Below are 26,578 nucleotides of genomic sequence, written 5' to 3'. Positions count from 1 at the left end.
AAGTTTTCAAATTTCAGAGGGCAACCTAACTGGGAGGAAAAAATAAATAAAACCCACAGATTACTTGCCTAAAAGCAACTCCCAGCAGAAAAGTACCCCAGACGCTGGCATCCGCCACTAGCAAGTGGGGGTTGAATGGAGAGGAGCGGGCAGCAGTCCTTAGGAACAAAGAAAGGACTGAACAATTCCGGAGCAGAGTTAGCCGGCTGTGGACCGGCCCATCCCCCACCGGAGGCAGGAGGCACGGGGGAGGGGAAAGGGGCAAACTTGGCCTCAGAGACGGCATCCCGTACCAAACTGCAAACAGGTTTCCAGTTTCTAACCAAAGACTTCCTGAGATTCTGGATTGTTGACATCCACTGGGAGGGTCGCAGCTAGAGACCAGCTCCCCAGAACAGACACAAGGCGCACCCAACCAGCGCGCGGAAACTGAGGCCAGGACCACGGAGGGGATAAGGCACACCGCACCCGGGGAGAGTGCATTCGTCAAGCTCCTGGCTGTCTGAGCTGCTTGGGCGGGGAAGGCGCAAAACACAGGCCCAACTGAGTCTGCGCTTTTGTGGAGGACCCGAAAACTGGAACCGCATGAAACTCAGGGCCCACTCCCTGTAGAGCAGCCTGGAGCCTGAGCAGTGCAGATGGGGAAAGCACACACACTGCAAGTGGGGGCAAACCCAGTGTGGCCAGATCACTGTGAGTGCTCCCCACACATGCCAGTGATATTTGTCTGCAGTGCCTCTCCCTCCCCACAACAGGACTGAACAAGCGAACCTAAACAAGAGACCACCTCCGCCCACTTGTGTCAGGGCGGAAATTAGACACTGAAGAGACCTGCAAACAAATAAACAAAGGGAAACGCTTCAGAAGTGACAGGTGCAACAGATTAAAATCCCTGTACTTAACACCGACTACACCGGAAGGGGCCTATAGATATTGAGAAGTGTAAGCTGGAACAAGGAGCTATCTGAAACTGAACTGAAACTACACTGCCAGCAACAGCTCCAGAGAAATTCCTAGATATATTTTTACTATTTTTTATTAAAATGTTTTTTCTTTTATTTTCTTTTAAAATTCCCTATTACTCCTTAGTTTTCTTTTATTCTCTTTTAAAGTCCTCTATTGCCGTTCTATTACTCCTTAATATTCATTTTCATTTTCATATATTTTTACTATTTTTTACTTTAAAAAGTTTTATTTTATTATTTTCTTTTATTTTCCTTTAAAGTCCTCTATTACTCCTCTATTACCCCTTAATTTTCATTTTCATTTAACTATAACATTGCAAAAAAAAAAAGACCCTATTTTTAAAGCAAACTTCATATATATTACTTAAATTTCTTGTTTTTGTTTTTAATATTGTATTTTTAAGAGTCTAACCTCTACTTTAGATTTCTAATCTTTGTTTTTCAGTATTTGATATCAATTTTGCACATTTAAGAATCCAATATTCAGTACCCATTTTTACTCAGGAGTGTGATGATTACACTCTCCCCCTTTTGACTCTCCTTTGTCTCCCCTATATCACCTCTATTTCCTCCCTCCCCCTTCTCTTCTCAATCCAATTCTGTGAATCTCTGTGGGTGTTCTGGGCTATGGAGAACACATAGGGAACAGAGTACTGTGTAGATCTGTCTCTCTCCTCTTGAGTCCCCCTTTTTCTCCTCCTGCCCATCTCTGTCTCCTTCCTCCCTCTTCTCTTCTTCATATAACTCTGAGAACCTCTCTGGGTGTCCCTCACTGTGGAGAATCTTTTCACCATTAACCTGGAACTTTTATTATCAGTGCTGTATAGTTGGAGAAGTCTTGAAGCTACTGGAAGAATAAGACTGAAATCCAGAGGCAGGAGACTTAAGCCCAAAACCTGAGAACACCAGAGAACTCCTGACTACAGGGAACATTAAGTAATAAGAGATCATCCAAAAGCCTCCACACCTACATTGAAACCAACCACCACCCAAGAGCCAATAAGTTCCAGAGCAAGACATACCATGTAAATTCTCCAGCAACGCAGGAACATAGCCCTGAGTGTAAACATACAGGCTGCCCAAAGTCACAGCAAAACCATAGACCCATCTCAAAACTCACTACTGGACACTCCATTGCACTTCAGAGAGGAGAAATCCAGTTTCACTCACCAGAACACAACGCAAACTTCCCTAACCAGGAAATCTTGACAAGCCAATCGTCCAACCCCATCCACTGGGAGAAACCTCCACAATATAAAGGAACCACAGACCACCAGAATACAGAAAGGCCACTCCAAACACAGCAATCTAAACAAGATGAAAAGGTAGAGAAATACCCAGCAGGTAAAGGAACATGAAAAATGCCCACCAAGCTAAACAAAAGAGGAGGAGACAGGGAATCTACCTGAAAAAGAAGTTAGAATAATGATAATAAAAATGATCTAAAATCTTGAAAACAAAATGGAGTTACAGATAAATAGCCTGGAGACACAGATTGAGAAGATGCAAGAAATGTTTAACAAGGACTTAGAAGAAATAAAAGAGAGTCCATTAAAAATGAATAATGCAATGAATGAGATCAAAAACACTGTGGAGGGATTCAACTGTAGAATAACGAAGGCAGAAGATAGGATAAGTGAGGTAGAAGATAAAATGGTGGAAATAAATGAAGCAGAGAGGAAGAAAGAAAAACGAATCAAAAGAAATGAGGACAACCTCAGATATCTCTGGGACAATGTGAAATGCCCCAACATTCGAATCATAGGAGTCACGGAAGAAGAAGACAAAAAGAAAGGCCATCAGAAAATACTCCAGGAGATAATAGCTGAAAACTTCCCTAAAATGGGGAAGGAAATAGTCACACAGGTCCAAGAAACCCAGAGAGTCCCAAACAGGATAAACCCAAGGCAAAACACCCCAAGACACATATTAATCAAATTAACGAAGCTCAAACACAAAGAACAAATATTAAAAGCAGCAAGGGAGGAACAACAAATAAGACACAAAGGGGTTCCCATAAGGATAACAGCTGATCTATCAATAGAAACTCTTCATGCAAGAAGGGAATGGCAGGACATATTAAAGTAACTAAAGAGAATAACAGATTACAACCCAGATTACTGTACCTAGCAAGGATCTCATTCAGATATGAAGGAGAATTCAAAAGCTTTACAGACAAGCACAAGGTGAGAGAATTCAGCACCACCAAACCAGCTCTTCAACAAATGCTAAAGGATCTTCTCTAGACAGGAAACACAGAAAGGTTGTATGAATGCGAACCCAAAACAACAAAGCAAATGGCAACGGGACCATACCTATCAATAATTACCTTAAATGTAAATGGGTTGAATGCCCCAACCAAAAGACAAAGACTGGCTGAATGGATAAAAAATCAAGACCCCTATATATGCTGTCTACAAGATACCCACCTCAAAACAGGGGACACATACAGACAGAAAGTGAAGGGCTGGAAAAAAATATTTCATGCAAACGGCGACCAAAAGAAAGCAGGAGTTGCAATACTCATATCAGATAAAATAGACTTTCAAATAAAGGCTGTGAAAAGAGACAAAGAAGGACACTACATAATGATCAAAGGATTATTCCAAGAAGAAGAGATAACAATTATAAATATATATGCAACCAACATAGGAGCACCACAATATGTAAGGCAAATGCTAATGAATATGAAAGGGGAAAGTAACAATAACACAATAATAGTGGGAGACTGTAATACCCCACTCACACCTATGGATAGATCAACTAAGCAGAAAATTAACAAGGAAACACAAACTTTAAATAACACAATGTTTCAGCTAGACCTAATTGATATCAATAGGACATTTCACCCCAAAACATTCAATTTCACCTTTTTCTCAAGTGCACACGGAACCTTCTCCAGAATAGATCACATCCTGCGCCACAAATCTAGCCTTGGTGAATTCAAAAAAATTAAAATCATTCCAGTCATCTTTTCTGACCACAATGCAGTAAGATTAGATCTCAATTACAGGAAAAAAAAAAAAAAAACTATTAAAAATTCAAACATATAAAGGCTAAATAACATGCTCTGAATACCCAACAAATCATAGAAGAAATCAAAAAGAAATCAAAATATGCATAGAAACGAAAGAAAATGAAAACATAACAACCCAAAACCTATGGGACACTGTAAAAGCAGTGCTAAGGGGAAGGTTCATAGCAATACAGGCTTACCTCGAGAAACAAGAAATAAGTCAAATAAATAGCCTAACTCTACACCTAAAACAACTAGAGAAGGAAGAAATGAAGAACCCCAGGGTTAGTAGAAAGAAAGAAATCTTAAAAATTAGGGCACAATTAAATGAAAAGGAAACAAAAGAGACCACAGCAAAAATCAACAAAGCTAAAAGCTGGTTTTTTGAAAAGATAAACAAAATTGACAAACCGTTAGCCAGACTCATTAAGAAACAAAGGGAGAAGAACCAAATCAACAAAATTAGAAATGAAAATGGAGAGATCACAGCAGACAACACTGAAATACAAAGGATCATAAGAGATGACTACCAGCAGCTCTATGCCAATAAAATGGACAATTAGGAAGAAATGGACAAATTCTTAGAAAAGTATAACTTTCCAAAACTGAACCAGGAAGAAATAGAAGATCTTAACAGACCCATCACAAGCAACGAAATCGAAACTGTAATCAGAAATCTTCCAGCAAACAAAAGCCCAGGAAAAGATGGCTTCACAGCTGAATTCTACCAAAAATTTAGAGAAGAGCTAACACCTATCTTACTCAAACTCTTCCAGAAAATTGCAAATGAAGGTAAACTTCCAAACTCATTCTATGAGGCCACCATCACCCTAATTCCAAAATGAGATAAAGATGCCACAAAAAAAAAAAAAAAAAAAAGAAAACTACAGGCCAATATCACTGATGAACATAGATGCAAAAATCCTTAATAAAATTCTAGCAAACAGAATCCAACAACATATTAAAAAGATCATACATCATGACCAAGTGGGTTTTATCCAAGGAATGTAAGGACTCTTTAACATCCGCTAATCAATCAATGCTAATACACCACATTAACAAATTGAAAGATAAAAACCATATGATTATCTCAATAGATGCAGAAAAAGCCTTTGACAAACTTCAATATCCATTCATGATAAAAATTCTCTAGAAAGCAGGCATAGAAGGAACATACCTCAACATAATAAAAGCTATATATGACAAACCCACAGCAAACATTATCCTCAATGGTGAAAAACTGAAAGCATTTCCCCTAAAATCAGTAACAAGAGAAGGGTGCCCACTCTCACCACTACTATTCAACATGGATTTCGAAGTGTTGGCCACAGCAATCAGAGCAGAAAAAGAAATAAAAGGAATCCAGATAGGAAAAGAAGAATTGAAACTCTCACTGTTTGCAGATGACATGATCCTCTACATAGAAAACCCTAAAGACTCTACCAGAAAATTACTAGAGCTAATCAATGAATATAGCAAAGTTGCAGGATATAAAATTAACACACAGAAACCCCTTGCATCCCTATTCACTAACAAAGAGAAAACAAAGAGAAATTAAGGAAACAATACCATTTACCATTGCAACAAAAAGAATAAAATACTTAGGAGTATATCTACCTAAAGAAACAAAAGACCTATATATAGAAATCTATAAAACACTGATGAAAGAAATCAAAGAGGACACAAATAGATGGAGAAATATACCGTGTTCATGGATTGGAAGAATCAACATTGTGAAAATGAGTATACTACCCAAAGCAGTCTATAGATTCAATGCAATCCCTATCAAGCTACCAACAGTATTCTTCACAGAACTAGAACAAATAATTTCACAATTTGTATGGAAATACAAGAAACCTCGATTAACCAAAGTAATCTTGAGAAAGAAGAATGGAACTGGAGGGATCAACCTGCCTGACTTCAGACTCTACTACAAAGCCACAGTCATCAAGACAGTATGGTACTGGCACAAAGACAGAAATATAGATCAATGGAACAGAATAGAAAGCCCAAAGATAAATTCACGAACCTATGGACACCTTATCTTTGACAAAGGAGGCAAGAATATATAATGGAAAAAAGACAACCTCTTTAACAAGTGGTGCTGGGAAAACTGGTCAACCACTTGTAAAAGAGTGAAACTAGAACACTCCCTAACACCATACACAAAAATAAACTCAAAATGGATTAAAGACCTAAATGTAAGACCAGAAACTATAAAACTCCTAGAGGAGAACATAGGCAAAACATTCTCCGACATCACAGCAAGATCCTCTATGACCCGCCTCCCAGAATATTGGAAATAAAAGCAAAAATAAACAAATGGGATCTAATGAAACTTAAAAGCTTTTGCAGAACAAAGGAAACTATAAGCAAGGTGAAAAGACAGTCTTCAGAATGGGAGAAAATAATAGCAAATGAAGAAACAGACAAAGGATTAATCTCAAAAATATACAAGCAGCTCCTGCAGCTCAATTCCAGAAAAATAAATGACCCAATCAAAAAATGGGCCAAAGATCTAAACAGACATTTCTCTAAAGAAGACATACAGATGGCTAACAAACACATGAAAAGATGCTCCACATCACTCATTATCAGAGAAATGCAAATCAATACCTCAATGAGGTACCATTACACACCAGTCAGAATGGCTGCTATCCAAAAGTCTACAAGCAATAAATGCTGGAGAGGGTGCAGAGAAAAGGGAACCCTCTTACACTGTTGGTGGGAATGCAAACTAGTACAGCCACTATGGAGAACAGTGTGGAGATTCCTTAAAAAACTGGAAATAGAACTTCCATATGACCCAGCAATCCCACTCCTGGGCATACACACTGAGGAAACCAGATGTGAAAGAGACACGTGCACCCCAATGTTCATCACAGCACTGTTTATAATAGCCAGGACATGGAGGCAACCTAGATGTCCATCAGCAGACGAATGGATAAGAAGGCTATGGTACATATATACAATGGAATGTTACTCAGCCATTAAAAAGAATATATCTGAATCAGTTCTAATGAGATGGATGAAACTGCAGCCCATTATACAGAGTGAAGTAAGCCAGAAAGATAAACACCAATACAGTATGCTAGCATATATATGGATTTTAGAAAGATGTTAATGATAACCGTATATGCAAGACAGAAAAAGAGACACAGATGTACAGAATAGACTTTTGGACTCTGTGGGAGAAGGTGAGGGCAGGATGATCTGAGAGAACAGCATTGAAACACGTATATTATCAAGTGTGAAACAGATCGCCAGTCCAGGTTGGATGCATGAGATAAGTGCTTGGGGCTGGTGCACTGGGATGACCCAGAAGGATGGGATGGGGACGGAGGTGGGAGGGGGTTCAGGATGAGGAACTTATGTAATCCACAGCTGATTCATGTCAATGTATGGCAATAACCACTACTACAGTATTGTAAAGTAATTAGCCTTCAACTAATAACAATAAATGGAAAAAAATAAAATACCAAAAATAAAAATAAAAAGCAGAGGCATTACTTTGCTGACAAAGGTCTGTCTTGTCAAAGCTTGGTTTATCCAGTAGTCATGTATGGATGTGAGAGTTGGTCTATAAAGAAAGCTGAGCACCAACGACTTGATGCTTTTGAACTGTGGTGTTGGAGAAGACTCTTGAGAGTCCCTTGGACTGAAAGGAGATCCAACAAGTCCATCCTAAAGGAAATCAGTCCTGAATATTCATTGGAAGGACTGATGCTGAAGCTGAAGCTCCAATACTTTGGCCACCTAATGAGAAGAACTGACTCACTGGAAAAGATCCCGATGCTGGGAAAGATTGAAGGCAGAAGGAGAAGGGATGACAGAGGATGAGATGGTGGGATGGCATCACTGACCCACTGGACATACGTTTGAGTAAACTCTGGGAGTTGGTGATGGATTGGGAAGCTTGGCGTGCTGCAGTCCATGGGGTCGCAAAGAGTTAGACAAGACTGAGCGCATAATACAATATATACATTTCAGAAAACTTAATCAATTTTTGCTTAACTAAAAAGTTTATGGCATTTTGGTGTCACTTGTTTAGCTAAATATGAATAGAATATTAGATTTCTAATTTATATTCATCCAAAACTTTGATATAGTTCTGTTTCTTGTGGCATCTAGTATTACTACTAAAAGTAAAGAAAACTTACCATTTTAGTGTTTTAAAAAAAATGAAGTTTGAAATTTCTAATCCAATTCTGAGAATATAAAGAAATAAAAATAAGACCCAGAGGAATCGGGTGGAGAGGGAGGTGGGAGGGGGGATCGGGATTGGGAATACATGTAAATCCATGGCTAATTCATATCAATGTATGACAAAATCCACTGGAAAAAAAAAAAAGAGGCAAGGCATAAACTGACATTTACAATATGCACGTTCTGGATTTGGGGAGGTGCCTAACCCAAATCAGAAAGAGGCTGGGGAAAAAATCTCAGGGGAGAAGATGGCTAAACTGTGTTCTGAAGCTCAGTGCTCTCCTGGAGGAGAGCTCCAGAGATGGGAGCTCCAGAGATAGAGGGAAGCTGCCAGGATAAGTACAGAGAAGAGACTACACATCTTCCCAGCACCCCGAGTCTCTAGAACCATAGGACACAGGGCTACAGATAATGGGATTTATGGTACAGAATCAGAGGATTGCTTTCATGTCCACTAGAAGGCAGTGAAAGTGAAAGTGTCTCAGTTGTGTCTGACTCTTTGCGACCCCATGGACTATAAAGTCCATGGAATTGTCTAGAATTGTCTAGTCCATGGAAGGCTAGAGTATGGAGTGGGTAGCCTTTCCCTTCTCTAGGGGATCTTCCCAACCCAGGGATCGAACCCAAGTCTCCTGCATTGCAGGTGGATTCTTTACCAGCTGAGACACCAGGGAAGTCCAGGAATACTAGAGTGGGTTGCCTCTCCCTTCTCTAGGGTATCTTCCCAACCCAGGAATCAAACCTGGACCTCCTGCATTGCAGGTGGATTCTTTATCAACTGAGCTATCAGAGAAGCCCCACCAGGGCACTAGGCAGCATTTGTAGGAACTGCAGCTCTTTCCTAGGGAAATAATATAATAGAGGCTTGCAAGCTGGGAAGCCACGGTTCAACCTGGCAACTCCGGGTATATGTTTTTATCACTTATCCAGTTAGCAATGCCTCCAGTCCTATGCCCCAGTCTGCACTTTTCACTTACTGAGTAAAAAGTATGTGTATTCTTGAAAAAAAAAAACAAAAACAAAAACCAGGCCTACCATAGAGATCTTATAGTCAGAGAGTTAAACCATGACGTGGACACAGGCATCCACATGAGTGGTGAGTGGGAGCAGAGAGGGTACCTGAGGTCAGGTGGGCCGGCTGTCAGCAGAAAGAACTAGCACCCACAGCCAGACTGAGAGAGAAACCTGCAGCTAAATGGGACACATGGTGCCTGGTAAACAGTCCAAACAGACCTCGTGCCCTGCTTGGGGCAGCAAGACTGCTTTCTGATCAGATCAGGTGGTGAAAGAGCCTCACATACACTGCTGTGCTGGTCTGTCTCTGACTCCAGGTCCAGGCAGGGCTGAGCCTGTGGGAAATCCCTCCAGTCCCTGCAGGAGGCTGGGGTGGGGAAGGCGGGAGCAGGATGAAAACTGCCTGTAATGAAAACAGACTCCACTGGAAAGATACAAAGAAATACAGTGGAATCATGCAGAATTAGATTATAATGTAAAGGCATGATTTATAGAAAATAAAAGTAAGTAAATCTAGTGGCACAGAGCATTCTAGAACCTCCTGCTCAGTCACAACAGAGATTTGGGGATTCTTGAGTTCAGTTTTAAACTGTCAAAGGACATTTCTTGGGAATCACAGGTTATCACTCATCAAAAACTGCACATGGGAGAGAAAGGAGGTCATGTTCAGATGCAAAGTTGAGTCAAGAAGTCTGGGTGAACCTGAGACTCTGCATTTCTAAGGAGTTCCAGGAGATGCAGGTGCTACTGGCTCTGGCACCACAGTCTGAGTCACAGGGAATTAGGAAGCCGGCAGGAGAAGGGGGACAATCTGGGAGTGAGGGGAGTGGTTTTTAAAAAAATATGTAAAAAAGGGGAAAAAAAGTAAGATACTAATATTTTTGCACATTATAGCACAGTCTACTAAGCATCTGTAAAAATGCATCATCCAAATAATAGCTGTGAGTAAAAACAAAGAAAAATAGATCTACCTCGAGAGCTAGAAAATACTTTATAGCTCAGGACTCTCTAAAATGATCAAATCAACCACAAAATCATCTAAATGAAAAATGCAGCCTATTTTCAGACTCTCCAGGAAGTCTAGGGTCCTATTTACCCCAAGTTGATTTTTTTTCTGTTTGGCTGTGCTGGGTCCTGACTGTTTGCACGAGCTGTCTCTAGTTGTGATGATGGGGGCTGCTCCTGCAGTGCACGTGCCTCTCACTGAGGGGCTTCTGCTGATGCTGAGCAAAGACTTCAGGAGCTGTGGCATGGGGGCTCAGTAGTTGTGGTGCAGGGCTTAGCTGCTCTTTGGTGGGTGGACTCTTCAGACTAGGGATTGAACCAGAGTCTCCTGCATTGGCAGGTGAATTCTTATCCACTGCACCACCAGGGGAGTCCTGGTTCTTTATTTTCACTTGCCATTTCTTCTGTGATTAAAATCCTGCATAGTACCTACTATAATTTCCTATTGACTCTAACTTTCAGGAATTGGAACAGAAGAGGAAATGAGGGAAAGAGAATAAAGCCCCCCTTCTGCTGGGCTGGCTCACTCCCATGTCCCCTGCCCACACCCCCCGCCCCCAACAGCCTCTCTCAATCAAATCCAACACCAAAGGGGTGTCCTATAGTGATGGGCGCTGGGACCAGGTGAATAGAGATGAAACCTGAGATATATACAAGTGGAGTGAAATCACTTCCTGAACACGCTGCCTGGGTGTCATCTCCAAACACAGAAATGAAGCTAACAGTGATACTGAGAGTGGACCAAGGCACAGATCAAAAGTTAAGTTACTGAAGTTATTAATTCAGTCTCCAAATTCACTTTTCCCTCAAACATTTTAGAATCTCACTCATCCTATGATTTCCGGGTTTTCAGAAGGAAGAATAAGAATGTGTTATGTTCCTAAGTTGTACTATAAAATTTCTTAGATAATTCATATTTTATGGCTTTTGGGGAAATTTAAGACAACTGCAGGTTAACAGAATTACATTTACAACAGAAAATCTTACAGACACATTGTCTGAGAGTAAGTAAACACCATCTACAGTGCTTTCAGGGACAAGATTGTATCAAGAGCTGTGGTTAATGTTTTCCAGAAACAGCAGTTCACATTTTTCCTGACCTACACTGAAACTGGAAATAATTAGGAGGGAGCTTTTGCCCTCTGACTAACTGAAACTGCTCCCTGGGTAACATTTGGGCATTACGTTGAATATTCTTTCATGTTACAAGGGTTTCATTCATTAAATTACAGCTACAGCCATTAGATGGGTCTGGGGTGGTAAGAGTTTTAGAGAGCAGTTCTTTCAGTTATATACGGAGTTGTCGTGTGTGTGTGCATGTGCGTGTTTGTGTGGGGGGGGGTTGGTTTCTGCTTGCTCACACCTGAGCGGTCCCTGAGCACCCTCTCTGTGCCCTGCAGAATGCCACATTCTGGGAACAAAGATGAAAACAAGATGCTCCCTGGTTTTCAAAACCCTAAAGTACTATGAGATACAGATCCCAAATTACAAAGCATGCCACAGGTGTTATCTTTTAATTATGATGAAATTCACATAAAATTTAACCATTTTTAAGTGTATAGTTTGGTGCTCAGTACATTCACATTGCTGTGCAACCAAGCTTGAGATTTATCTATTTATTTTTTGCCTCATAAAACTGAAATTCTTACCCATTAAACAAACAACTCTCCATTTCCCCTCCCCCAGTCCCTGGAGATCACCATCCTATTTCCTGTCTTCTTGGATTTGACTACTCTAGGAATCTCACATAAATGGAATCAGAGTATTAATTCCTTTTGTGTCTGGCTTATTTCATTTAGCAAGATGTCATCAAGGTTTATCCACAGGTCAGAATTTTCTTCCTTTTTAAGGCTGAATAATACTTCATTGTAAGGATTTAGTTCCTTCCAACTTTTGGCTGCCATGAACATAGGTATACCATAAATCCTATCTTAAAAGAATATATAAGACACTAAGGATATATTAGTATATTAAGTATATGTTAATACATTAAGTACATAGTATATTAAGTATGTTATGTATATTAAAATATATAATATATATTAGTATATATAAGGGTATATTAAACTGAGGGTCTTGAAGATGCACTAGAGTTGACTCAGAAAATGAGGAGATTTTCACCATCCAGATGATGGATGGGAAGGGTCTCTGAGGTAGAGGGCCAGTGTGTGCACTGGGAACAGGGAGGACATGGTGCTTTGGGAGAACCTACACACAATCTGAGAGTAGGGGTATGTGTGTATGTCAGAGGGAGGCGGGGAAGACCTCCTAACACCTTGTCTATTCTGGCTTAGTCTCTTCTTCAAATCTCTGTTGTGGTTCAAGCTGAGGGCCCCAAGCTGAGCGTGGAAGGAACATCACCAGCAGACATGGATGCTGGCAGGTCCAGATCACAAGCCTCTCTGCCATCTCTTAAATGGATCTTCTCTGCTCCCTTCAATTTGCTTTTGACTTTGAGCCAATCTCTAGACCCTGCCTTCATCTGAGGCCCTGGTTACTCACTCCTGACTGGGTCATTATTCAGACTCTTCTCTGGAGGACACAAGGTCACCCAACAGCCCCTACTGGAGTGGACTTGAGGCTATGCTATGGTTCCAGCAGCAGCTCAGCCAGCCCAGTAAGGATCAGATCTGTGCTAAAGAAAGAAGCAGTATGTGGGGGGAGGGCAGGGGGCTGGCAGCTCAGTGTGGGTGAGTGGAGGACAAGGCTACAGGAAGGGCTAAGGGACAGAGAAGGAGGCTGCAATCAGAGGGCACCATGAGAGGAGGAGGAGATCTCAGAAATACAAACAAGAAAAGATGGAAAGGAATGAGATATTGGAGAGTTAGGGTCAGGAAGACAAGGCTGATGTCCCAGAGTTTGTATGAATAATCAGGTGTCACATATAGTGTCCTGAGTCACGTTAAGATGGAGCCCCGGAACCCAGAGCCCATCAACTACCACGAGGGAACTCACAACACAGGGGAAAAATTGCTGGTGTCCCCATCCCATGGTCAGTTTCCAAGAAAGATTCACCTACAATGTCACTGATCTGCATCCATTAGGAGTGAACAGTCCCCCTGACACAGTGATAAGGAAGCCAAGAGCAGATGTGGTGCCAAATCTTTAGCTGGATTTTGAAGAGGCAAATAGCTTAAACTAACCATTTGTCCTGGGAAAATGGGTGATCCCAGGTTCCTCAGTACTAGAGGACTGTCCAAGTTATATCTGAAGTTCACACTGGAAAAGGAAATCATTCCATTGGTGGGCCACAATGGTGGTGGACGATACTCAAGTTCCCAGGGTGCTTCTTTCTCAAGGTCTGTATATTCAATCCCCCTTTCTACTGAAATCATCTGAAAGAAATATGACATCACATGAGTTAGTATCAGAGAATCTAGTTTATGGGTGTTCAGAGATTGTAAATGAAACCTCGTGCTTTTCTATGGTTCAGAATATCTCAGGTCTCAACATCCGCAAAGGACAGAAGTAGGAGTCTGATGAGGCCTTGGATGATCTGCAAACTTGTTCATTATCTTCAACACTTTTATACATGACTACTTTCTTCAATCTTATATTAAAGCTAAAAAAAATTAGAGAAATGAATGATAAGTTTTTATTGATCCACCTTTCACATCTGAATAAAAAAAGCAAAATAATTTTTTGAAAGAAAAGAACATTTATGGACATCAATCAGTATGCACGGCTACAGAAGAGCCACGTGTTACAGATGACCAGAACTGGACAGTCATCAAACATCATTTTAATAGTCACTTTCTACTCTGTTAGAAGAAATAAATGGAAAAACTTCATTTTCATTGTTTTTTTCCCTTTAGGAAAAGGAACAAATATTCAAAAGTGTATAATTTACTTACTGATTAAGGCCTCTTAAACAACTATAACTTCACACCTTTGAGAGCATATTCTGAGAGGGAGCCTATACTACTAGGAAGAAGGGCCACCAGCAAATTCAGGTCTTCAATACACACAAGAATAAGTGATAAATTGGGGGCGGGGGGGGACATATTAATTAAATAAACCTTAAAATACTCGATTCTTTTCTTTTACCAAAAAATAAGGAATTATCGATTAAGAAGCAAAGATAAATAAGCTGCTAAGAAATTAGCTTACATTGTCTCCAGAATTTCAGAACCTCTCTCCTACAGAGACATTTATTGTATTTGAAGACAGTTTGTGATGAATGTAAAATCAGTCTGACATGGCATACATATGTGAGAAAATATGTATATATTTTTATTAACTTTAAGCAGATGGAAAGTGAAAGTGAAAGTCAGTCAGTCATGTCCAACTCTTCGAAACCCCGTGGACTATAGCCTGCCAGGCTTCTCTGTTCATGGGGATTCTCCAGGCAAGAATACTGGAGTGGGTAGCCATTCCCTTCTCCAGGGGATCTTTCCAATGAGGGATAGAACCTTTGTCTCTTGTGGCTCCTGCATTGCAGGCAGATTCTTTACCGTCTGAAACACCAGGGAAGCCCTTAAGCAGATGGAGGAGAACATAAAAAAACTTTGTAAGATAATGTAAAAAAAAAAGGGGGGGGTTTTATTATTTTACATAAGAATTGCTTTTATGCCATATAAGAGCAAGGAGGCCTGAAAAGGCTAAGAACAGAAAAATAAACATCACCACGTTCTCAACTTCTGCACTTTGCCTGACGCACCACTGGAACATCCCTGTGAGTGTGACAGTGAGAGACAGGACCAGGCCAACCTGCCCAGGAGTCAAAGCTAAATGAGGAAGAAGAGGAATAAAGTCAGTCTACTTCTCAATCCCTTACACAGTTTCTTTCATCACTTTACAAAGAAGACTCCTTTATTTTTATGATTTTTATTGGAGTATAGTTGATTTACAAAGCTGTATTAGTTTCAGGTGTACAGTAAAGTGAATTAGCCAGATATATACATATAATCTGCTCTTTTTAAATTATTTTCCCATATATGTTATTACAGAGTATTAAATAGAATTCCTGTGCTATACAGTAGGTCCTTTTTAGTTATCTATTTTATTATATAGTAGTGAGAAGACTCCTTTATAATATTTAAATCATTTGCATGAAATGATAGTATCACTCATAATATTACTTCTGTTGTATGAGACAATAATATAGTAAAACACACACACACACACACACACACACACACACACACACTATGAGGGACTTCCCTGGTGGTCCAATAGCTAAGACTCTGAACTCCCAATGCAGGGGGCCCAGGTTCTATCCCTGGTAAGGCAACGAGACTCCACATGCCACAACTAAGAGTTCACATGCTGCAACTAAAGTCCTGCGTGCCCCAACTAAGACCCAGTACAGCAAAATAAATAAGTAAATTTTAAAAAAAAGTATTATGAATTTAGAAAGAACTAACAAAGTTGTTGTTGTTCAGTCACTAAGTCATGTCTGACTCTGTGACACCATGGACTGTAGCATGCCAGGCTTCCCTGTCCTTTGTTATCTCCCAGAGTTGGCTCAAATTCATGTCCATTGAGTTCATGATGCTATCTAACCATCTCATCCTCTACCACCTCATTCTCCTCCTGCCTTAAATCTTTCCCAGTGTCAAGGTCTTTTCTAATGAGTCAGCTCTTTGTATCAGGTGGTAAAAGTATTGGAATTTCAGCATCAGTTCTTTCAGTGAATATTCAGGGCTGATTTCCTTTAGGATTTCCTAATTTGACCTCCTTGCTGTCCAAGGGACGCTCAAGAGTCTTCTCCAACACCACAGCTTGAAAGTATCAATTCTTCAGCCCTCAGCCTTCTCAATGGCCCAACTTTTACATTTGTTGACAACTCTTACATGACTACTGGAAAAAACATAGCTTTCACTATATGGACCTTTGTTGCCAAAGTGATGTCTCTGCTTTTTAATATTCTGTATAGATTTATCATAGCTTTCCTTTCCAAGGAGCAAACATCTTTTCATTCATGGCTGCAGTCACAGCTCACAGTGACTTTTGGAACCCAAGTAAATAAAATCCGTCACTGCATTCAACTTTTCCCCATCTATTTGCCATGAAGTGATGCGACCGGATGCCATGATCTTAGATGTTTGAATGCTGAGTTTTAAGCCAGCTTTTTTTTTTCACTCTGCTCTTTCACTTTCATCAAGAGGCTCTTCAGTTTCTCTTCACTTTTTGCCATTAGAGTGGTATCATCTGCACATCTGAAGTTATAGATATTTCTCCCAGCAATCCTGATTCCAGCTTGTGCTTCATCCAGCCTGGCATTTTGCATGAGGTATTCTGCACATAAGTTAAATGAACATAGTGACAACATATAGCCTTGCCATACTGCTTTCCCAGGTTTGAACCAGTCCATTGTTCCACGTACAGTCCTGTTTCTTCTTGACCCGCTTACAGGTTTCTCAGGAGACAGGTAAGATGGTCTGGTATTCCTATCTTTTCCAGAATTTTCCACAGTTTATTGTGATCCTTGGAGTCAAAGCCTTTCATATAATCTTTTCTAGAATTCCCTTGCTTTCTCTATGATTCAATGAATGTTGGCAATCTGATCTCTGGTTCCTCTGCCTTTTCTAAACCCAGCTTGTACAGTTGGAAGTTCCCAGTTCACATATTTTTGAAATCTTGTTTGAAGGATTTTGAGTATAACCTTACTAGCATGTAAAATTAGCGCAACTGTATGACAGTTTGAACATTCTTTGGCATTGCATTTCTTTGGGATTGGAATGAAAACTGACCTTTTTCAGTCCGTGGCCACTACCAACTTTTCCAAATTTGCTGGCATATTACATGAACAGCACCATCTTTTAGGATTTGAAATAGCTAGGCTGGAATTCCATTACCTCCACTAACGTTGTTCATAGCAATGCTTCCTAAGGTCCACTTGGCTTCACCCTCCAGGATGTCTGGCTCAAGATGAGTGACCACACCATCGTGGTTATCCAAATCATTAAGATCTTTTTGGTACAGTTTTTCTGTGTATTCTTGTCACCTCTTCCTAATCTCTTCTGCTTCTCTTAGATCCTTACCATTTTTGTCCTTTATGCATATTAATCCTATCTGGATTGAGATACACTTGACAGTATAATATAGTTGAGGATGCCATTGTTCAGATTTTTGACCTTATGCTTCAATTATCATTATGTAATTTCACTCTCTACAACCAATGAAGCCGCAGTTGAAATCACAAAAACAAGGCAATTGGTTTTAAGAGCCAGTGCTTTTAAATCTAAAATATTACTCTCATTTTTCCACTATTAAAGACTGTGATTCTGGGCTATTTCTAAGGAATAGTGAGGGATGGTGAATTCATGCCACACATTCCAACAACTGCTCATCTGGGACCCACACAGCAGTGAGTATACTGTTTTTGCTATAGAGAATCTTTCTCAGACCCCTACAATGAAGGGATCCAAGTAGCCCTAAAGCTAAAACCTAAAACCTAATCTGTACAAAAAGCTTAACAGTAAACCTGGTTCTCTCCATCCAGCTATAGGACACTACCTGGGATGTTCAGAAGGTCATCTTGCTATAGTTATGTAGACCTCAACCCATTCAAAGAAAGATAAAAAGGTGAAAGATCTCAATGAAGACCTACTATAAACAAACAAACAAACAAGCAAACTACTCAAAAGCAATCTACAGATTCAGGGCAATCCCTATCAAATTGCCAATGAAATTTTTCACAGAATTAGAACAAACAAGTTTACATTTTGTATGGAAACACAAAATACCATGAATAGTCAATGTAATCTTGAGAAAAAGAAGAAAAATGAAGCTAGAAGGAATCATGCTCCCTGTCTTCAGACTATACGATGAAGCTACAGTAATTGAGACAGTAGACCACTAGTACCAAAGACAGAAATACAGATCAATGGAACAGGACAGAAAGCCCAGCAATAAACCCATGCACCTGTGTCACCTATGGTCACCTATGGTCACCTATGAGAAAGGAAGCAAGGATATACAATGGAGAAAAGACAGTCTCTTCAATAAGTGGTGCTGGGAAAACTGGACAGCTACATGTAAAAGAATAAAATCAGAACACTCCCTAAGACCATAAACAAAAATAAACACAAAATAGATTACAGACATAAATGTAAGACCAGACACTAGAAGACTCTTAGGTGAAAACATAGGGAGAACTCTGACCTAAACTGCAGCAAACTTTTTTACCCACCTCCTAGAGTAATGAAAATAAATGAAACACAAATAAACGGGACCCAATTAAGCTTAAAAACTTTTGAACTGCAAAAAAAAAAAAAAAAAAAACCATAAAAAAATACCAACACAACCTGCAGAATGGGGGAAGTATTTGCAAATGAAGTTACTGACAAGGGATTACTCTCCAAAATATACAAGCAGTTCAATATCGAAAATAAACAAACAACCCAATCAAAAAATGGGCAGAAGACTAAAACATTCTCCAAAGAAGACATACAGATGGCCATAAAGCACGTGAAAAGATGGTCATAATCTATAATTATTAGAGAAATGCATATCAAAACTACAGTGGAAAAAAATGAAAAAAAAAAAAGCAAAAAACTACAGTGAGGTTTCACCTCATACCAGTCAGAATGACCATCATCAAAAAGTCTACAAACAATAAATACTGAAGAGGATGTGGAGAAAAGGGAACCCTCCTACACTGTTGGTGGGAATGTAAACTGGTATAGCCACTATGGAGAACAATATGGAGGTCCTTTAAAAACTGAAAATAGAGCTACCCTATGATCCAGCAATCTCACTCCAGGGCATATATCCAGAGAAAACCATAATTCCTAAGGATACATGCACCCTAATATTTATTGCAGCACTATTTACAACAGCCAGGACATGGAAGCAACCTAAATGCTTGTCAACAGAGCAATGGACAAGGAAGATGTGGTGCCAGACATACAATGGAATGTCACCCAGCCATAAAAAAGGGCGAAATAATGCCATTTGCAGTAACACGGCTGGACCTAGAGATTTTCATACTGAGTGAAGTAAGTCAGAGAAAAATAGAATATGATATTGCTTACATATGGAATATAACAAAAGGCTACAAATAAACTTATCTACAAAACAGAAGTAGAGTAACAGATATAGAAAATAAACTTATGGTTACCAGGGGATAAGGGAGGGGAGGGATAAATTGGAAGACTGGGATTGACACATACATACTACTATATATAAAATATTAAAATAGATAACTAATAAGAAACTACTGTAAAGTACAGAGACTTCTGTAATGATCTATATGGGGAAAGAATCTAAAAAAGAGTGGATATATGTATATGCATAGCAGATTGGCTTTGCTATACATCGGAAACTAAGACAACAGTGTAAATGAGCTATACCCAAATAAAACTTAAAATAAAAATGAAAGAATGGCATGAGCAAGCCAAAGCAGGGGCCTAAGGCACCACAGGTCTGCTGGAGCAGGCATGTTCATACCTGGTCTTTGCTCCTAAAGATTCCGAAAGTGAAAAACAGAAATTCTTTTCTAAAGGACAATTCATTAGAAGTATTAATCAAAATGCAAATTACTAAAAAAAATATACATGCACCTCAATGTTCATGGGGTATGGAAAAAGAATCTTTTAAAAAGTGGATATATGTATAACAGATTCACTTGGCTATATACCTGAAGTTAACACAAGATCATAAATCAACCATACGCCAATCAAAACAATTTTTTAAATGGTCTCAACAAGGACCTACTGTAAATAAATAAGTAAATGGAAAAAAAGATAAAAGTTCTCATCAAGACACAAATGACTTCACATGGACACACTGTGGAGTCACGTGCTGCACACTTTAATACAACTCATTAGAACCAATGAGTATATATTAGATAAGGTGACAAGAGTTTAATAACTACAAACAAGGGTATAAACTGTAAGCATATCACAAATATTCACATCTGTACTTACTTCCTGCCAGAATCAGGGTTCCAAAGGCAACAACAGTGACAAAGATGGCACAGATGACATCCAGATACACAGTGAGCCATCGGGACGTCATCAAAAGCAGGAACCAAGCCTCTGGATTTGTGAACCATAATAAGTGTAATACATAAACAGAAAAACCATGTTAGCTGCTTCTCATGAGGGCGAGCATTTTCTCAGTTGAGCTACAGAAGATTTTACACAAGGTAGGACAGCAAAGTTACACACCTGTAACTTCAAAAGAACCTGAAGATTCCAGAAACCTATGTTCAACACGAAACAACATATGGGACACACAGGAATCAGTCCAGAAAGCATGCTTTGAAAACTTCAACCCACAGGCTATCAAGAGAAATACCATCACAAGAAAGAAGATGGAAAAACATCTTATTTGTGTGTTTCCTGCAGTGCTGGGCCTGATTGTAAAGATCCTCCTCTCAAACAGTCGACTGTTCCCAGCTCTGACAGCAGAGAGCACAGTTCACACTGTTTCCAGCACCTTCTGCCCTCACTACAGGGCCTGAGGTGTTTATTCTTAGGAGCCAGTGTCCAGGTGACCATCAGCTAACAGGATCTGTATGTGGCTTTCAAAATGCCATGTTATCTTCAAAATACATTAATGATTGGAAAGTTTGGCCAGGATTTTATAGACTTAGAGGAAATTCTGAATTTTTTACCTAGGCGGGGGGAAAAAAAGAAAAAAGCCTTCACTGATACAAAGCATAATCAAGTAGGTAGCAAATCAGGAAATTATTTTCCTCAACATGTCTGCTACTCTCCATGTCTGCTCTGAGAAGAGTTGGCAAACCACACCCTGAGGGGCAAGAACAGACACCAGCTGGTTCTGAAAATAAAATTTTATTGGAAAACAGTCATTGACTGATGTATGATCTTTGCCTGTGTTTCTGCTACAACAGCAAAGGTGAGTAGTTGCAACATAGACAGCACACAAAGCCTATAATATTTTCTATCTGAGCCTTTGGAAAAAAGAAAAGTTTACTGACTCCTGCCTTAAAGAGACAGAAGTCCACAGGGCACAGTGATGGAAGGACAATGCAGGCCAGTCAGGGGTGATAAGCAGGGCTGTGAGGGGATGAGAGGGGAGCACAGAGGGGATGCTGAGAGGAAGGGGTGAGGGAGGCAGGTTTGCAGAGGACAACGTGTGCTGACACACAGAGAGGTGCTGGCCAGCCAGGCCAACTGAGAGGGAGTCAGCCTCAGAAGGCAGCACATCCCATCCTTAGAAATCATCTCCAGAAACGTACAGACCTGAGTGCAAATCCTGGTATGCATCAAACAGTTCCTGAAACTTCTGTTCAGCTTTGTATGCCCGGATGGTCCAGAGTCCCCGGAGAGAAGATGCTAAGTGGGAAAACACCGGGCTCTGTGCTGGGGAAGCAGAGACAGACACACGACAGAGCAAGTCAGGGAGGCTAGAGGCGAGGAAACCACTGCCTCCTGGGCTCTGTGGTCACACGTCCTGCCAAAGGGAATCCTCCATGTGACCCTAAACTCCTGCTCACAAATGCTTCACTTTAATGACCTCGGAATGAGAGATTCTCTTTGAAACTATCTTTGATCAAATTCAAATCACAGCTAGATTTAGATAAAGAAATTCTTATCCGGTTCTTTCATCAAGGTTTTCTCAAACGTGCCTCCTTCCAAATTCTTCTGGCATCTTTCTAGGTGGAAATTGCTCACAATTTTTTAAAAGCATATTGAAGTATAGTTGATTTACAATAATGTGCTAGTTTCAGGTATGTAGTATAGTCATTCAGTTCTTTTTTCTGATTACATTCCATTACAGGATATTACAAGATACTGAATAAAATTCTCTGTGCTTTACACTAAATCCTTGTTGTTCTCTATCTGACATATTAATACTAGTGTGACTATTAATCCCATACTTCTAATTTGTTCCTCCCTCCCTCTCAATCCCCTTTGGTAACCACAAGTTTGTTTTCTATGCCTCTGAGTCTATTTCTAGTTTGTGTACAGATTCATTTGTATTATTTTCAGATTCCATGTATAAGTGATATCATATGTGTCTTTCTCTGACTTTACTAAGAATAATACTCTCTAGATCCAACCATGTTGCTGCAAATGGCAATATTTCATTCTTTTCCATGGGTGAGTAATTACTGTTCACTAATTTTTTAATCAGTAGCATTTTAAAATTTAATTCCTCACCACACTGAATTTTGATGAGCTCCCTGTGTGCTGTCTCCACCTCAGATGAGTAACCTAGGGGCTGGGATAGAGTCAGTACACCCCCACCCTGGACCAGACCCAGACCCAGGACAGGGTGAGATGAGTAAGAGAGCGGACAGTCTGCCGTCTCCCCCCTCCTGGGCCTCTCCCCGCACCTGCGCCAGGAGTCTCTGTGCGGGTCATGGACACCTGGTGCTGCACCGCCCTTGTGCCCACAGGACCCGGCAGACGAGGAGTCTTTGAACAGTCTTGACTTCTGCTCCAAAAACCTGATGGATGTTTTTATATCTGCCTGCTGGACACCTGTCCTGGTGTTTGGAGGGCACTGTGGCATGTGACACTCACATCACCCTTTTAGAATCTGACAGCAGCCTCAGTGTCCATCTTTTGAGTAACTTCATGTGGTTGGGGGCCTGATGTCACATGACTGCCCATTCATTTCCTGCCATCTTCTCTAAGAGCACACTGACCACGAGCTCCAGGGTCAGGCTCTTGCCTGTCAGGGAACAGGTGGGCTGCAGGCTGCCAGGCAGGGAGGACCCATTATGGTTCTTATTCCCCACTGTGAATGAGGTGGTAACTTTCTGTTGTCAGGGGCATGTGTAAGCCTGTGACCTCTGTCTGGGATGAGTGATAACTTGTGCTGTATCAGCAGGAAATGCCGACATCACCTTGTTACCAGTGCGTTTCCTAGAGAAGACCTGTTAGTGCAACTAGGTTGTTTACGGGAAGTTAGTAATGCATCTTACAGGAGGTTACAGACATTTTATAAAATGATGGGGGAAAAAGTCCAAGGGAAATTCCACAGTTTTCAGGTCCTCGCTCCTTAGTCTAGTATCTGAATGCCTGTCTGGTGACAGTTCAGTCAGTACCGACGTGCACCCAGGCACTGCCTGTTTGGAGGGGTTGAGGTACAAACAGGTAAAGACACAGAACCTCCTGTGGTTAGTGTCCCCAGTTCAATAAGGAAGGAAGGAGCAGGCTTCCTCCTGTGAGACAGTGGGGCTCGGAGAGGGTGGAAAGCCCTGGGCTGGGGGAGGACAGCCTGAGCTGCGGACCAGGTGACCATCCACTCAGCCCTGGGTGGGACTCTTTTCTGCCTGGGACATCTGACCAGGAACACTGACTGTTAGGCACCTCAGCTGTAATATTGCTTTAAGGAAAAACCCTTCTCTGAATGGTGACATGATCTAACATTTCCCCTTTTTACTTCATTTAGGCACAGAGTTGAAAGGTATTCAGTGGTGCTTTTGATCATCCAGTTGTGTACCTGTGTTCTCATTCCAGCTTCCACAATGCTCTCTCTCTTCACTCTATTGAGTAACATTTTAGCTGCCTATAACTTTGTGTTATAAGAGCTACATAAACTCAGATTGAGCTCAGGCTCCAAACAAGAAAGTCTGTGACTCGGTTCAGGTCTTTTTTGCAGCCCTACCAGATGTCCCAACCACTCCCAGAACTCAATAGTCTGCACACCAGGTGCTCACAGGGATGATACAGGTGAATTCTGGGGCCCATCACCCTGTCAGGAGGATCAGAAAACCTAGCCCCAGAGAGAAAAGAAAACTCACTAGAACCAGGCTCTCATTTATAATCCACAGAGAGTGACATCAACAGTATTCATCACAGACAAGGCTTCGGAGCAGGAGGCAGAAGCCTTGGAACAGCCAGGAACGTGGCTGTTCCCCCAGGGAGAGTCCTGGAGTGAACTCTCCAGCCTGGCCTCCCTCACCTGCTTCCCTGTCAGGAGATCAAAGTGCAGCTGATTCTCTTCAGCAGGGATGTAGGGTGGGGTGGACTTTAGAAACCAGGTGTCATCTCAGCCTTGAAAACCAAGGAATCAAACATCCCACCACCTAACTCACCTCATGCCCAAGAGTTATAGGCCAGGGGAATCAGGACCCATGAAAATCTATCCTGTTTCTTTCAAAACCCACTTAGGGCTAAGCAGAATGCCAGGATGCATGAACTGGAAGATCTGCCAAAAAAAATTAAGTAGTACAGGGGAAGAGGGGATGTCAAGGCTCTGTTTCTATGTTGCCCAAAGTAGCATCTTTTTGCCACAAGCACTGAGCTCGCTGTCCTAAAGCAGACTATGTCACAGCCATAGCGTCAGCCCACAGTCACAGACATGTAAACCTACAGTTCACAGGGCTGACAGTTGTTTTTCCTGTAACCCTGAGGACACTTGGGGACATACCCCACAAGTGTGGGGTGCAGATCTTCCTTGGCAGGGGGACCCCCAGGCTGATAGCCCTGCTGCAGGTTATTGTTCAAGCTATGTGAGACCTGCTAGTTGTGAGTAAGTTCTTAATTGCCTTTTGTTCAAGGTTCTAGTGCCTTTGGTAGTGGCCAGCAGGCACTTTACAAGAATCAATTCAAGAAATCCTCATGAGACCCCCAGAGACCTAAGGGATTCAGAGCACTGACTGCCCAGGATTAACTATATTAACCCACCTAAGTGATAGACCTAGGTATGAGACCCACACTATCTTATTCCCAAGGTTGTGCTTTTAATCACAGCAGCAGTGTCTCAGAGGGAGAATAACTGGAGTTAAGGATGCCCGTGGGTGACGATGAGCAATTTTTCAACAGACTTTAGTATTTATGTTCAGAAAACCCCCAGATCTTACTCAGCTAACACCCAATAGCCTTAGCCACTACTGCACATCTTATTAATCACTTTGTGCTCAGTCACTTCAGTCGTGTCTGACTCTTTGTGATCCCATGGACTGTAGCCCGCCAGGATCCTCTGTCCATGGAATTCTCCATGCAAAAATACTGAAATGGGTTGCCATGCCCTCATCCAGAAGATCTTCCTGACTCAGGGATCAAACCCACATCTCTTACATCCCCTGCATTGGCAGGCACATTCTTTACTGCTAGCACCACCTGGGAAGCCCCATTAATCACCTTCCATTGAACAAAGTCCCTGGGAATCCAGCATGAGAACCCCTTAAAACAGCAGACTTGATGACCCGAGGTCATCACATGTGCTAACCCTCCTCTAACAAAGACCATGGAAGACATCGCTACTTGATCCCAGCCCCGTTCAGACAGAATTTGTATATGAATTCATCATTCAGGCACTGTCAAATGCTAAAAGCTGGCTAGAGAAGCTAGAGAAAGGCAAGCAGATGCCATCCTGGTTTTATGTACTTGTCCATGATTGACCATTGCTTTGATCACTTTTGCAAAAATGTAACCCCAAAGCTCTTGAAATCAGCCACCAATATGTCATCAGATAAAAATGTCAGCATACTCCCCACGGGCAGTTAGGCCATAGGGCCTGAAAATAAATGTTAGGATTCCGTAGTCCTTCAGAGCACAAGGATGAACCAGGCTTATGCCTTCTGGCCACAGCAGTCAGGAGTTCTTCTTTTTGCTGTTGGCTCCAGCAGTGACCTTTAAGATACGCTCTCACTTGCTCAGTCATTCAATCATGTCTGACTCCTTACGACCCTATGGACTGTAGCCTGCCACACTCCTCTGTCCATTGGATTATCCAGGCAAGAATACTGGAGTGGGTTGCCATGTCCTCCTCCAAGGGATCTCCTCAACCCAGGGACTGAACCGGTGTATCCTGCATCTCCTGCATTGGCAGGCAGATTCTTTACCAGTGAGTCACCTGGGAAGCCCTAAGGCATACTATCAGTTGCTATTTAGAGGAAGCAGAAGTGTTATTATTTATGTCACAGACCCACCTCCCCAGGTCAGTAAGTGCCCAATATACTACTGGAGAAGAGCAGAGAAATAGCTACAGAAGAAATGAAGAGGCTGAGCCAAAGCAGAGACCCAGTTGTGGATGTGTCTGGTGGTGAAAATAAAGTCTGATGCTGGAAAGAACACGATTGCATAGGAACCTGGAATGCTAGGTCCATGAATCAAGGTAAATTGGAATGGTTCAAACAGGAGATGGCAAGAGTGAACATTGACATTTTAGGAAATCAGTGAGCTAAAACAGATGAGCATAATAAGCAAATTTAATTCAGCTGATCATTATATCTACTACTTTGGGCAAGAATTCCTTAGAAGAAACGCAGTAGCCCTCATAGTCAACAAAGGAGTCCAAAATGCAGTACCTGGATACAATCTCAAACACAATAGAATCATTTCTGTTAATTTCCAAGGCAAACTATTCAGTATCACAGTAATCCATGTCCATGCCCCAACCAATAATGCAGAAGAAATTGAGGTTGAATGGTTCTATGAAGACCTATAAGACCTTCTAGAACTAACACACACACACACACACACACACACACACACAC

The 26,578-nt window shown here is 41.2% G+C and overlaps 1 protein-coding gene across 30 annotated transcripts in view; it reads right to left on the bottom strand.

Moving 5' to 3' along the window:
• The window catches only part of LOC133049270 (ATP-binding cassette sub-family C member 4-like), a 374,395-nt gene that overhangs the window by 249,881 nt on the left and 97,936 nt on the right, over nt 1–26,578 (bottom strand). For 7 of the 30 annotated variants that reach the window (XR_009691263.1, XR_009691264.1, XM_061133240.1 and 4 more), the window contains exons 22-25: nt 21,366–21,485; nt 20,082–20,192; nt 14,833–14,933; nt 13,350–13,541 (exon numbers count right to left, since the gene is read on the bottom strand). The exons of 10 other annotated variants lie outside the window; for them this stretch is intronic. Coding sequence is in view for 14 of the 20 variants with exons in the window: in XM_061133240.1 (XP_060989223.1) it covers nt 13,350–13,541; nt 14,833–14,933; nt 20,082–20,192; nt 21,366–21,485 (524 nt within the window). In the remaining 6 variants the exon portion in view is untranslated. Of the gene's footprint in view, nt 1–13,349; nt 13,542–14,832; nt 14,934–20,081; nt 20,193–20,237; nt 20,282–21,365; nt 21,486–26,578 lie in introns of those variants that run through there. 13 more of the 30 variants (XR_009691273.1, XR_009691259.1, XM_061133239.1 and 10 more) reach the window with 9 other exon arrangements.

The sequence above is a fragment of the Dama dama genome, chromosome 30, assembly GCF_033118175.1.
Source record: "Dama dama isolate Ldn47 chromosome 30, ASM3311817v1, whole genome shotgun sequence".
Lineage (NCBI taxonomy): Eukaryota > Metazoa > Chordata > Mammalia > Artiodactyla > Cervidae > Dama > Dama dama.
This window is presented reverse-complemented; position numbering and strand designations above follow the sequence as displayed.